The following is a 13,204-nucleotide window of genomic DNA, read 5'->3' on the forward strand; positions in this document are numbered from 1 at the left end:
CTGATGATGCTTCCTCCGCGGTGTCCACCAGCAGAAAAGCCAGGAAGCATTTTTATGAAGGAGCTGTTCTTATTTCATGGATGAAGTTACTGCTATATAATTTTATTCATTTATTGCTATATAGACTACAACTTTATTTTTTTTCTATTTTAGGGAAGGGTCTACAGGGTGTTCAGGCTCTCACTACTAGATCAGACTCCTACAGATCTGCCTATTTACAGCTTCTCAAGAGCTGGGATTATAGGCACACACCACCATGCCCAGTCTCAATTGCAGTCTCAGTGCACCCAGGGGCGGGGCTGGCAGGCAGGCCCAGGGATCGAACTCTGGCCCCTGTGCCTGCTTGCAGGTGCTTTAATCCGCTGAGTTATTTGGCTGGCCCTTAGACTAAAACTTAAAGAAATGTATTTTTTTTCTTTAGACTCCAACTAAATTTAAACCCAGAAATGAGTGTTATGTACAACCTGATACACCTGAAAGATGCTAATTTCTAAAGAAATGAAGAGGAAGAAAGCACAATCAAAACTAAAGCTGTCTCAATGTCATTCCTATGTTTGGTTTAAAATTGGTCAAGATTTCTATGAAAAGAGAAGGGACAGGGTAATATGTAGGCAACAGGCCACTAAGTAAAAACAGCACAGTGAATAAGGCTGCAGAGTCCCTGTCTTGAAGGAGCTGAGGCTAACTCTATTAAAAAGGACTCCTAGGGTGTAGGAGGACAAATATAAGGATGCTTAAGCATCTTCATACAGCTTTGAAAAAAAAAAATCTTCCAGTAATCTACATAAATAGCACACCATGCATAGCATTCTCCTCATGTTCAGTATTTGTTTTCTAGGTTTATGGGGAATATCTGGTTTCCATGGTACTTCTTCTGTTCTAAGTGGTGAGACAGAAGTTTTAAAACATGCTTATGAAACATTTATATCTATTCTTCGGAAGTTGTAAGCTTGTTTCTTTCATACTTTTCTTTGACATTTCATTATTTTCTTTGTTCTTTAGTTCTTTGTAGATTAAAGAGTTTTTCTGTATGTTTTATGCTAATCTTTTCCCAGGGTGGTATTTGCTCCATGTGTGTGTATACAAGTATATATACATATAGACATACATTTTTTAAAAACAGAAATTTAAAAATTCTATGCTGTTAGTTTATCAATATTCTGAAGGATGATTTCTTAATCCTTTAAAGATTAGTAAGACATCCATTTACATAATAGAAATGTCTGTCACTATTTTACCCTCATTTTAAAAAAGATTTTATTTTTTTTGATATTTATAATTTGTTGGTCAGTGAGGATTTGATTTTCATGTGTGATCTAAGATTCAGATGTACACTGACTGCATTTTTCAGTTAACTCACAGTTAACATGAACAATTCATCTTTTCCCACTGATTGAGTTGCCTTTATAAAACTTGTATCACACTGTATGGTTTAGCTTTATAATGTTTAAATATCTGCTAAGACAAAAACTAGGCTATTATTATTTTCCTCTCTCACCTGGTTCTTCTGGAGAAACGTAAAGACAGTTGAAGTAGTTCCTATATAGATAATCAGCTTTTCTACTAGGATCTCTGAGGAATTTTTTCTAAACCTTCTGATCTCTCCTTTAACAACAACAATCAACCACGTGCATAATCTATCTCATATTAACCTCTTAAAAACTAAACTTTGGGCTGGAGAGATGGCTCAGTGGTCTAAAGCACCTACTTAGAACAAGCTTAGCAAAGCACAGGGACCGCGGTTCAATCCCCCAGCACCACATGCCAGCCAGCCCCGCCCCCTGGTGGGCTGAGCTGGCCACACACACACACCACACTCTCTCTCTCTCTCTCTCTCTCTCTCTCTCTCTCTCTCTCTCTCTAATAAATAAATAAATAAATAAATAAATACTAAACTTTATCACTGGTAATATGTATCAGGTACATGTAAAGATTTTTACATACAGGATCTTGTTGAACATTAATAGAATTCCCATTTTATAAATGAGAAAAATTGGCCTTAATTTATCCAGAGGCACAAGGCAGTCATAATCTGGAGCATGCTAAATTTTATTTCTGGTATACTAAGGCATTCCTGTTATGTAGTCTACTGAACTGAAATAGAATCTTTGTTTCTATCTTTACATTTTTTTGGCTGTCAAAGTAATTTAATTCTGAGATACTCAACATTGCTGATTATTTCTTTTCATTAAACAATGCTAAGTTGGGTAATACTTTCTCTTGTTTTTATTCTACTGACTTTTCAGTCTCTTGCACTAACTAGTTTATATATAAAGTTAGCTCAAGGACTCAGATTTGATCCCCAGAGACACATGCTGGGCTGGCTCTGCCCCAGGTGCGCTGAGCCAGCCACCAAAACCAGGCATTGTGGCACACGCCTATAATCCCAGAGCTGGGAGGTTGAGACAGGAGGATCACTATGAGTCCGACCTGCATAGTGAGAACCTGTACCAAATACATAAAATTAAATAAATAAATACATAAACAAACATACTGTGACAGTTTCAAGTCTTTGTTTCACTATCTGCATCTTTGTTGAAGAATTTTCAGTGTGCACATATTCACCAATCTGAAAAGAACCTTGATGAGTCAGTTCAGGGCAGGAACGCAGTGCATCTTGACCTTGGTGTTTTTCAGGTAATGGAAAGGTTGCATTGTAGCATCTGAACATTTCAGCCTCCTGCTGGGCTACTGAAAAAAGAAATCCAAAATTAGTTCAAATTATCACATTAAAAGCATAATAAAATAATTAAACCATGAAACTGCAGCATTTAACAACTGATCAGAAATTACATACCATATACTAGGTTAGAAGAAGACAACATGACTGGCAAAATGTGAAATTGTTATTTACTATAAAACTAAAAGGGAAGAACTATAAAAATTTCACAATTTCATGTCAGACAGTATTATATTTTAGCCATACAGATTTAAAGAGTAGTCTAGGTTTACGTATCTGTATAGAGAAAACATAATAAAAAAATTCAAGGCCTACAGAATTAAGAGAAATGATAAAACATTAAAAATAACTATTCACAAAACCATCTTCCTAAAACTGTTTTTACATTTCCATATCTCTTCTAATCTTTGTGCATACAAATTTTACATGCAATATAATGTAATTATAACCAACATTTTTCAATTTAAACATATTTATCATATTTCTACAATGATATGATTACCATTCTAAAATGCTTTATAATATCTCATCTAATAAAATAGAATAACTTAAAATGCATTTCTCATTAGAACTTAGTAGGGTCATGTCTTTTAAAACCAATGCTGGAGAGGTAACTGTGCAAAGGCCCTTGATACTATGAAATTCTCAATGTTGTGAAAAGAAGGGAAGAAGGGAGGGAAGAAGGATGGAAACAGGGAAAAACTGAAAGAAATAAAGGAGGGAGGGAGAGAGGGAGGGAGGGAAGAAAGAAGAAAGGAAGGACCTCTTTAATTATGTAATCTTGAAAGGCCAGGCCTTTCTGAATATGACCTAAAAGGAAGAAATCTCAAAATATGGAATCAAGACATCAACTCAATGATGGACCTTCAGAGATTCTGTGGAAATTATAGGCAGAAATGTGTGTGTGGGGTATAAATGTTTCTGAAAGGGAGATTTAATACTTTGATCATGAGCCAGAAAAGATTAAGAATTGTCAACACTCTTTGGACAAATAGGACAGACTTTGCTACAAGAACACTTAAGAGTCTTCAAGGAAGTAAACAAATACTACCACAGTAAAAATTAAAAAGCAAGTAACAGGCAACAGAATTATTATATTTCTGGCCAAAATGAAATAAAAGAAACTAGTGTAAAAGAAAAAAACAAAACAAAACAAACAAAAAAAAAACACCCATCAGCAGTACAGCACCTGCCTCTCAAGCAAGGATCTGAGCTTGATTCCTGTCAACTCCCCTCTCTCTCAAAAACAAAAAAAGAAAAAGAAAAGAAAAGAAAAAACAGCCCTTTCTTTCCAAGAAATGCTAATGTCCATATAATACTAAGACTGGGTTGAGAACAGATGCACATAGGGGACAATATCGCAGGAGGTACTCACTCTCAGGTCCTCAGCCCACATCTGGATAAAAGCTCTGAACAGAATTTAAAATACAAGTGGTAGGTAGGATATGAGTTCAATATACAAAAGTAAGTAATGCTATAAAGGTAATAAAGGTAAACAAAGAGATCTACATAACATAATAGAGAAGACAGCATGTATAAACAAGGTGTAAAAACAACTCAGTAAAGCAAGATCAGCCTTTTCAATACACTGTATGGGAAGAGCTGGATTTGCATATGTAAAAAAAAAGAATTTTGACCCAACTTCATACCATGTACAAAAAACCCTCAACATGAAGCACAGTTCTAAATGTAAAACCTAAAACTTTAAAACGCCTAGAGTTAAATGCAGAAAAAAAATTTATGAGCCTAGATTAGACCAAGATCTCTTATATTAAACACTAAAATCTGTGAAAAAACAAATCGATGATATGAACTTTAAAATTCTAAATATCTATTCTTTAAACTGTCAAGACAATTAGAAGACAGGCCAAAGATTGTTGGGGAGGGTAATAGCTAACAAACCATATATCAGATAAAAAACTAGTATGCAGAATTCTCAAATTATAAGTAAAACATTAGAAAAACTAGTTAGCAAACTAAAAATTTGGCAAAAGATCTGGACAGACACTACCCTGAAGATGCTATCAGGATGATACACAAGCATTCAAAAAAGATAATCAACACCATTAGTCACTAGGGGCAAGTAAACTAGCACTGCATAAAAGGAGCACTGCATATCTATTAAAATGGTTAAAATTTAAGGCTGGTCATTTCACACTGGGCTAGCACACAGGCACACTGGCACATTTCTACATTACTGGTGGGAATGTAATAGTATGTCTACTTTAGAGAACAGTTTTGCAGTTTCTTAACAAGGTATGCATCTGCAATATAATCCTACCTTGTATTGTTAGGAATTTATCTAAGGGAAATGAAAGTTATGCTCTAGCAAAGACTTGTATATGAATTCTTAAAGCAGCTTTATTTTCAATAACTAAAAACTGGATACAAGCTAAATGTCTATCAACAAAAGAAACAATCAACAAACTTGGGTGTATCCACACACTTAAACTACAAGCAGCAATAAACACTAGGGGCCAGCCATATAGCTCAGTGGCATAGGCAGCTGCCTCATAAGTGCAAGGACCTATGTTTGATTCCAGGTCCCAAAAATAAATAAACAAATAAATAAATAAATGCAAAAAAACACTATACTGATACATTGTAACACAGATGATTCTCAAAGTACTTATGATGAAAGAATGGAGTAAAGAACACATGGCCTATACTGTTCTGTTTATATGTAATTCTAGAATATGCAAAATCGTTGATAGTGGTTGTTGAGAGAGAAAGGAAGATAGTGGGGTATAATTTTTTTTTCTTTCTTTTTTTTTTTTTTTTTTTTGGTGGAACCGGGGATTGAACGCAGGCCCCTGCGCTTGCCAGGCAAGCGCTTATTCTACTGAGCCATCTCCCCAGCCCCTACTGAACCATCTCCCCAGCCCCAATGGGGTATAATTCAAAGGCACATATATTAATGAAAAATATACAAATTAGAAAGTGATCTTTTTGGGTGGAGGGGGGTTATAAAACTGGCCCATTATCCCTTATACATTATTCTTTTTTTCCTTAAGAGAATTCAAAGTAGAAAAAAAAAAAAAAAAAAAAAAAGAAAAAAGAAATGATACACAATTTCACTGAACAAAATAATAGGAATTTGACAATGGTTGTTATAGTCCATAATGTTGTCTTCAAATTAGTTGTTTAGGTTACCAGATATAAGCATGCAAAATTAATTTTAAAAAAGTTTTAAGAAATTAAAAAGAAGAAAAAATTTAAGTATTAACTGCTCCTTTTACCTTATGAAACTTAGTTTCATCAACCAGGAGTCTAAAGTAAATATAAAAACATTTAGCTTTAGGCTTTGTTCTTTATGTTTACAGAATATCAGACTACCACAGATGGGTCCTCTGAAGAAAGAGCAGCCCACTAATGACTACTGATTTTTCCCCGCGCAATGAATGGCAAACCAGAGGACACACAGGGAAGACTACTGACGAGCCTCTCTTCAGTACCAGCTACTGTTCTTAAATGCAAGCAGAGCCATTTTTTATAGATTTTTATGGGTCTATTATTTTTTTAGTGTATACTCTGGATTGTTCCTGGAACAATACAATAGAAACTTTAAAGCTGTAAAGAATAAGTGCATACAGTGTCCTCTGGATTGGAATTTGGAAGGTTTACTGCTAGAGTGGATGGTGTAGGTGTTAAGTCAACAAATACTATTGTGTTTCATATTCTTTGCTCTTTAAAACTGTCCTTACAATATGTTACAGTTTTTTTCCTGCTATGAGGGGAAAGTAAAGCTGAGTATAATTGTTTAATACCATTTTAACTTCCCATATTGTCTAAGATTCTGAACTTAGCAACTATGATTTTACTTTTACCCATAAGCTAGTGAGCATGCTAGAAAAAATAAGTTAGAAGCATGCACGCAGTTAAAAATAAAGGGTTTGCAGAATTTTAATATTCTTCAGCTTATTCTGTTAAACTGTATTTCCTAATTATTACAATATGCTAAATACGTATTTTACTTTTTAAAAACAGGTAAATAAAAGGCACTGCCTAAATGCTTTTTATAAGTTTCCATGTACATAGTAAGATGTCTATCATTAATGATTAATATAACTTAAATGAGTGTAGATAACAAAAATTAAATACAAACAATCTTAAATGCTTATTTCTGCTGTCTGAAGGAAATATTTATTCTTATTTTAAAGAGAAAAAAACATGGGGCTGGCCAAATAGCTCAGCGGATTAAAGCACCTGCAAGCAGGTGCAGGGGCCAGGGGTTCTATCCTGGGGCCTGCCAGGCCAGCCCCGCCCCTGCGGCATGCTGAGAAAGTGATTGAGACTGGGTGTGGTGGCATACGCCTGTAATCCCAGCACTTGGGAGGCTGTAAACAGGCAGATCACTATGAGTCTGATCTAGTAGTGAGACTCTGAACATCCTGTAGACCCTTTCCTAAAATATGAAAAAACAAAAAAGGAGAAAAAAAACAAAAAAAGACATAAAACAAAAAAAGAATAAAAATAGAGAATTAAAAAAACCCAGGAAATCGACAATGGTTGTTATGTTACATCTTGTTAGCTTCAAAGTAAGAATTTTGATACAAAATCATATGACTCTATTTCAAGGACTCAGATTAACACCCTACTGTATCCTTAGCACCTTTAGCTCTATGCAGACAGCTTTAAGAAGTTCTGCAGGAAAGTTCACAGAACCTAGTTTCAAAACAGAAGCTGCTCTTCCTTCCTCTCCCTCCACAAATGTATACATCAATCCATTTGTATAAGACATATACTTTCTGACTGTAAATTAGGTTTAACAGCTGACTTCTGATATTTCTTCAAGCTATATGTGTTTCATATTTCAAATATTTCTAAGACACTTTTATACCACGGTTCACCATTTCTTGTTCTCTGTGCCAATTAGTATGTTTAAAACTTAGCTCTGACCTAACCTGATATGTTTGAATCACAGTTTTAACAGTCTTATCCTCACCTTTTCATCACTTACCTCCCATAGGCTTTTTGGAAATCTAAATTTCACACAATTAAAAGTATTCCTAAAATGTGTGCATAACTCATGCTCTGATTTATATAATAAACAGAGGTAGCAGCTTTTGTGTATTTTATGGCCTCAGCCAATTGTAAAAAATGTCATTCTCAGGAGATTTTTATCTTTTAAGAAGGAAGACTGGAGGAAATAAGATATGTTAATCCACCGCTCTTTTCATTTGAAGCAGACACAAGGTTTGCTATCACCAAAATTTATGTGTACTTATGTTACTGACATTTTATTACAGTGTCAACTAAAATCACAACATAGTCTTTGTCTTATACTGACAGTAAGATTTCCCTTTGGTCAACATTTAATTCTTTTCAAGATTCGTTATTACATATTGGTCTGTTTTTATACAGAGCAGTTCCTTTACAGGACTAATTCTTTTGCTTATAAATTACCACATTCCAAGTTATGCTAAGATTACTGTAAACTTACAGTTCTATTTCTACTTTCCCAGGATACAGCACTTATGCAGCATCCTGTTCCTCTTCATCTGATATTTCCCCTTGTAAAGGATGTTCACAAATGTATGGTTTTTATTGTATTTTTACCTGGCCTGAGTTATTCTTGCTTGAACAGATCTAAAATGTTCTACTAAATAACACTTAATTCTGGAAATTTTTGGTTTAATAACTGTGTTATTTCCTTTATGTATTTAATTTTTACGTTATGGTGCTAGGAAGTGAACTCAGTAGCACATGTATGCTGGCAAGGTCTTGCCCTTCTACTACACCCTTGGCCCCTCTTTGCGGTAATGTATATATCAGGTAGAACTTGTATTACTAAAAGCTTGTTGTGAATGTGTAGCAGCTTCAAGTCTCTACCATCATCTGGTAAATCCATACTGAGACATCCAAATATAGAAACTATTTGCAAATTCCCTGCAGTAATGCTGCTCCTCTCTTAGTTTCCTATTCCACAACCAATCACCACACATCATGCTTTTCAGCTGAAAGTATGTGACACACATACTGCTACAGAAAAATAAGTGAGATTTCCCTATTTCAGCCTGGTTTATGAACTAAAAATACCCAGGTTTCATGTATGGCATTATAGTTTCATTGTGTTCTTCGATAAAATACTGAGATACAGTAGCATTTATTTAGTGCTAGAAGAGAATATGCACAAAAGTTAAACGACTTGACACAGGTCAAATATAGCGCAACACTTCAGCGAGGACTCCAGCACTGGAACTTCTATTTCAGTCATTCCTGCTATTGTCTACATCACACCATTCTTCTTTTCTGAAACATCAGTATCATTAAAAAGGCCTGGATGGAATTCAGCGCTCTGGCTTATGGTTTATGCCACTGTTTTGAGGGCATTTTGTATATATCTTCTATGCTTTGAATGGTATGAACTTTCAAACCAGACTCCATGTTATGTGAAAGATATTAAAACAGAAACTTCAGGATATGACTATGAAGTAGTTTTAGCAAATCTTAAATTGTGGCAGCTCTCTTAATTTCTCCTAGTGGATGAAAATCAGTATGTAAAAGTCTGCCCCACAATCAGCTACATTTGTTATTAAAGCACAGGTATGAGAATTACAATATGAGTTTGCTTTTGAATGATTCATCATCAGTATTACAAGAGCATCACAATTCACACTGAACTGCAGATGTTAAATGTAATTTGCATAATTATACTGCTGTAAGTATTATAAAAGAAACTACATTAAAAGTTAATGCTATGTATTATAATAAAGAAAATTCTTATTTTACACTATATTGAGAATGTAATGACTTGGCTAATGATTTTACAAAATAAACTTTTACTCTTAAGAGAGTCTGTTAAGTCTGAGACTGAAAATAGAAACACAATTCTCTATTAGAATACCTAGCTGCCTTTTTTTTGGTCTTTTTTGACACTGGCAACTGAACCCAGGGTCTTGTGCATGCTAAGGATGCACTCTACCACTGAGCTAAATACACCCAGCCCCTTAGCTACTGCCTTAATTTACTTCATGATATATGTAGTGCAAACTAAGTAGTTGTGACAGAGAGCTTTATACATGAAGAGTATGGGTTTTATTTATTTATTCTTTTTTATTTTTATTATTTATTTATTTGCCGAACTGGGGATTGAACTCAGGCCCTTGTGCTTGCCAGGCAAGCACTTATTCTATTGAGCTATCTCCCCGGCCCTAGAGTACCGGTTATAAAATCAGCCTGGAATCAAACAGCTTTACTATCAACTGCGTGACCTTAGGCAAATTACTTCCGTTTCCCTGTGCTGCAGTTTCATGGTCTGTGGAGAGTAACAGTATCTACTCAAAGTTTTTTAGGAGGACTATATGAGAAAATACCCATAAAAATGGCAGACACATAGTAAATGCTTCATAAATGTCAGCTACTAATTTTTTAACTGATGATGCCGTTCACTCTATTTTTTAAATAAAAGTTATGGGCAATTCTTCAAGGGTGATTTAATTCCTAATGCAAACATTCATTGTGTATTAGTAACATATGTCAGGTACTATGTTAAGTGCAGGACATCAAAAGCACCACAGTCTATGAACAAATTATATAAAAAGCTTTATAAGCATATTAAGGTACCTATTACCCTGACCTCTGGTAAAGCATGTCACAGAATGGGAAAAGTTACAATGACAATGTAGGTAGTCATTAAACAATACAAATTATATTAATAAAATCATGCCAGTGGCATAAATTACCTTTTAATTTTGGCTAAAATTCTTTCAGAGGTTTAGTCAACTACTTAGCACAAAGGGTTAGAAAAGAAGAGTTCTTTGAGTCTGATTCCTGAGTTTTATAACCCAGTTCTTAGTATACAAAAGGTGGTCAATAAAGATTTGTCCTGCCTAAGACAATATGAAAAATAACTGAGCTAACAGTAGTTCAGAGGAGACAATGCCACCTACTGAGAAAACAGCCTCATTACCTGGTATTACCACTGTTGAATACCTAGCATCTTATTTTTTTGTTTGTATTGTTTCTAATGTCTCATCTATTATTTTTCTATTTTCTTAAAAAATAATGTTAAGAATTTTCCAAGTTAAAACTTGATCCTACTTAAAATACTACATGTGTATTCACTATATGTCAATATTCAGGGTAGGAACTGGTAATAAAAATGGGTAATTCTCCATCTTTGCTTCCTATAAACTATAAAAATACAAAGACACTGGGCATAGTTGTGCATACCTATGATGCAGCACCCTGGAAGGCTGAGGTAGAAGGATCACAAATTTGAGCCTAGCCATGGCCATTTTGTGATTTAGCAAGACCCTATCTTAAAGTGAAAAATAAAAAAAATTAAAAAATGAAGATGTAGCTCAATATGAAGGCCCAGGGTTCATTTCCCAATATTGCAAAAGAAAGTTGGATTACTAGCCCCTCAAAAACAAACATTTCAGGAACTAGGCTCATATTACAGTTTAGTGCATCAAACAATGGTGTAGGTTTCAAGATTTAAGCACTGCCTCTAGTTATATATGGATAACAACACCATCTATGTCACAAAATTATTGTGAAAACTTGAATAATGTATATATATATATATATATATATATATATATATATATATAGTACATCATACATTACCAAGAACACAGAAGGTGTTATAATTATTAAATGTAGAATAGCATCCTAGAGACTCAAGGAGACAGATATTAATATCAAACATTAATAGCTAAAGCCTAGCTTCATAAAATTAATTCAGCAGCAGTTTCTCCAACTAGTACTTTGTTATTATGGGAATCCTAAAAGTACATTATTTGTGGTAGTCTGTGACTAAATTTTGTATTACTAGATGATTAACCTTTTCAACACCAGGCAAATAAAACTGCCTTCTGAAAGTTGAAATCATATTTCTTACCAAAAAAAGCAAAAAGCCAGTAGAATGAAAGACACAGGAGACCACAACCTGAACATGTGCTTAACAGAGAAAGATGCTTGCTGACTCTTCACAGATTTTGCTAGAACTGAAAGATGGATGATACATTTAGCTACCACTGTGGTCTCATTCGCAACTTAACTTACAAAAAACTGAGTTGTGCTCCTTTTTCCTTGAAAATGATCAGAATCACTTAACTGTTCTGTGTCTTTTGAATTTTATACCAATAACATTTCATGTCAATCCACATGTATACTTTATTTTCAGAAAGAAATTTTGGGCAAAATATTCTTACATTAAAAAATAAAATGTAAGACAAAGATACAATGGATTAAAAATAATTTTTCCATGAAAAATTTAAAGACTATTTGAATTGAGGATCCTGACCTGTAATGAATAAAATATTTCAGAGTCTGAAACAATTTTTCATTTCTTAAAGATCTACACCATTCACAAGAACTGTGCTCTTAGATGGTTTAAGGTTACTTAACTTCTTCCTAAGGTTCCTCTTTTTAAAAATAGGCAGCAAAGAATAGGGAAAGTGTGTTGAAACATTAGAGTTTTAATTTGTTTGTAAAGGTACACTAGTATATAAAAATTACTAAATTCACTAAATTCAGTGAATTCTAAATTCACTGTAAAAATAATTTTAATTTCATATGATTTAAATATTTTATTTTCTAAGATGCTCATTGTAATCATTCCTCCTTCACATTAAAACAATGTTAATACAAAATATTTTTAACTTTTTTATTTTTTTATTATTTTTTAAACTTTTCTTTTTATTTTTTAAAAATGTTGAGGCCCTGCCCCTTAGCTCAGTTCTTTAAGTGGCTGCTTCAACAAAACAGTCAGGCTCAGGTAGCTGTGGTTCAATTCCCACAGCTCAAGCCAGCCAAACCTGCCCTGAAGGCATTTGGAGAAAAAAAAAAGTTTTTATACTACAATGAACTGACTGTCATTCATTTTATCTTCTGTTTGTTTTAATATAGTGCTTATCAGCCTACAAAGCACTTTTTTTTTTCTTGCAGAACCGGGGATTGAACTCAGGCCCTTGCGCTTGTCAGGGAAGCACTTATTCCACTGAGCCATCTCCCTGGTCACAAGTACTTTTTTTTACTGTAACTGTCTCAGAGTATCCTCTCAAATACCTTCGTAGGGAGGGCAGGTAAGAGTAGCAGCTTTTAACAAATAAGGAAATGAAGCTTCAGAAAAGGTAGCATCTTATGTAAGCAAAGTCACTGAAGTCACAGAACAAGTTAATGGACTGCTAAAGTACTTTGTATTTTTCATTGTACTTCGGGGATGGGCTTCTTACACTATTACCTCCTGTCTAAAAACTAAATTGGAAAATCTAACTACATTGGGCCAATACAATGATAAAATCCATGGTCTGGCAAGATAGCTCATCAATCGAAAGCACCTGCTTAGGCAAGCTTAGGCTGGCGCAGGGGTCTGCATTTCGATCCCTGGTACCACATGACGTGCAGGGCAGGCTGAGTTGGCAAAACAAAACAAAACAAAAATATCCTCAGGAGTGAGGTAGCTTGTTTGCTTTAGGCACTGAGGCCTAGTCTGGTTAAGGTCAGCTATTAGTTGCTAGGCAACCTAGTGTTATGTGTTACTAATTTTGCAAAAGTAGAAATCACCATTTTGTT

The 13,204-nt window shown here is 34.5% G+C and overlaps 1 protein-coding gene across 4 annotated transcripts in view; it reads right to left on the reverse strand.

Moving 5' to 3' along the window:
- LOC101579400 (jouberin) overlaps positions 1 to 13,204 on the reverse strand; it is a 181,013-nt gene that overhangs the window by 137,238 nt on the left and 30,571 nt on the right. For 3 of the 4 annotated variants that reach the window (XM_023712173.1, XM_023712176.1, XM_023712175.1), the window contains exon 10: positions 2,495 to 2,691. In XM_023712173.1, coding sequence (XP_023567941.1) covers positions 2,495 to 2,691 — 197 coding nt within the window. The remainder of the gene's footprint in view (positions 1 to 2,494; positions 2,692 to 13,204) is intronic. The other variant, XM_023712174.1, reaches the window with a different exon arrangement.

The sequence above is a fragment of the Octodon degus genome, unplaced genomic scaffold, assembly GCF_000260255.1.
Source record: "Octodon degus isolate 3935 unplaced genomic scaffold, OctDeg1.0 scaffold00024, whole genome shotgun sequence".
Taxonomy (NCBI): domain Eukaryota; kingdom Metazoa; phylum Chordata; class Mammalia; order Rodentia; family Octodontidae; genus Octodon; species Octodon degus.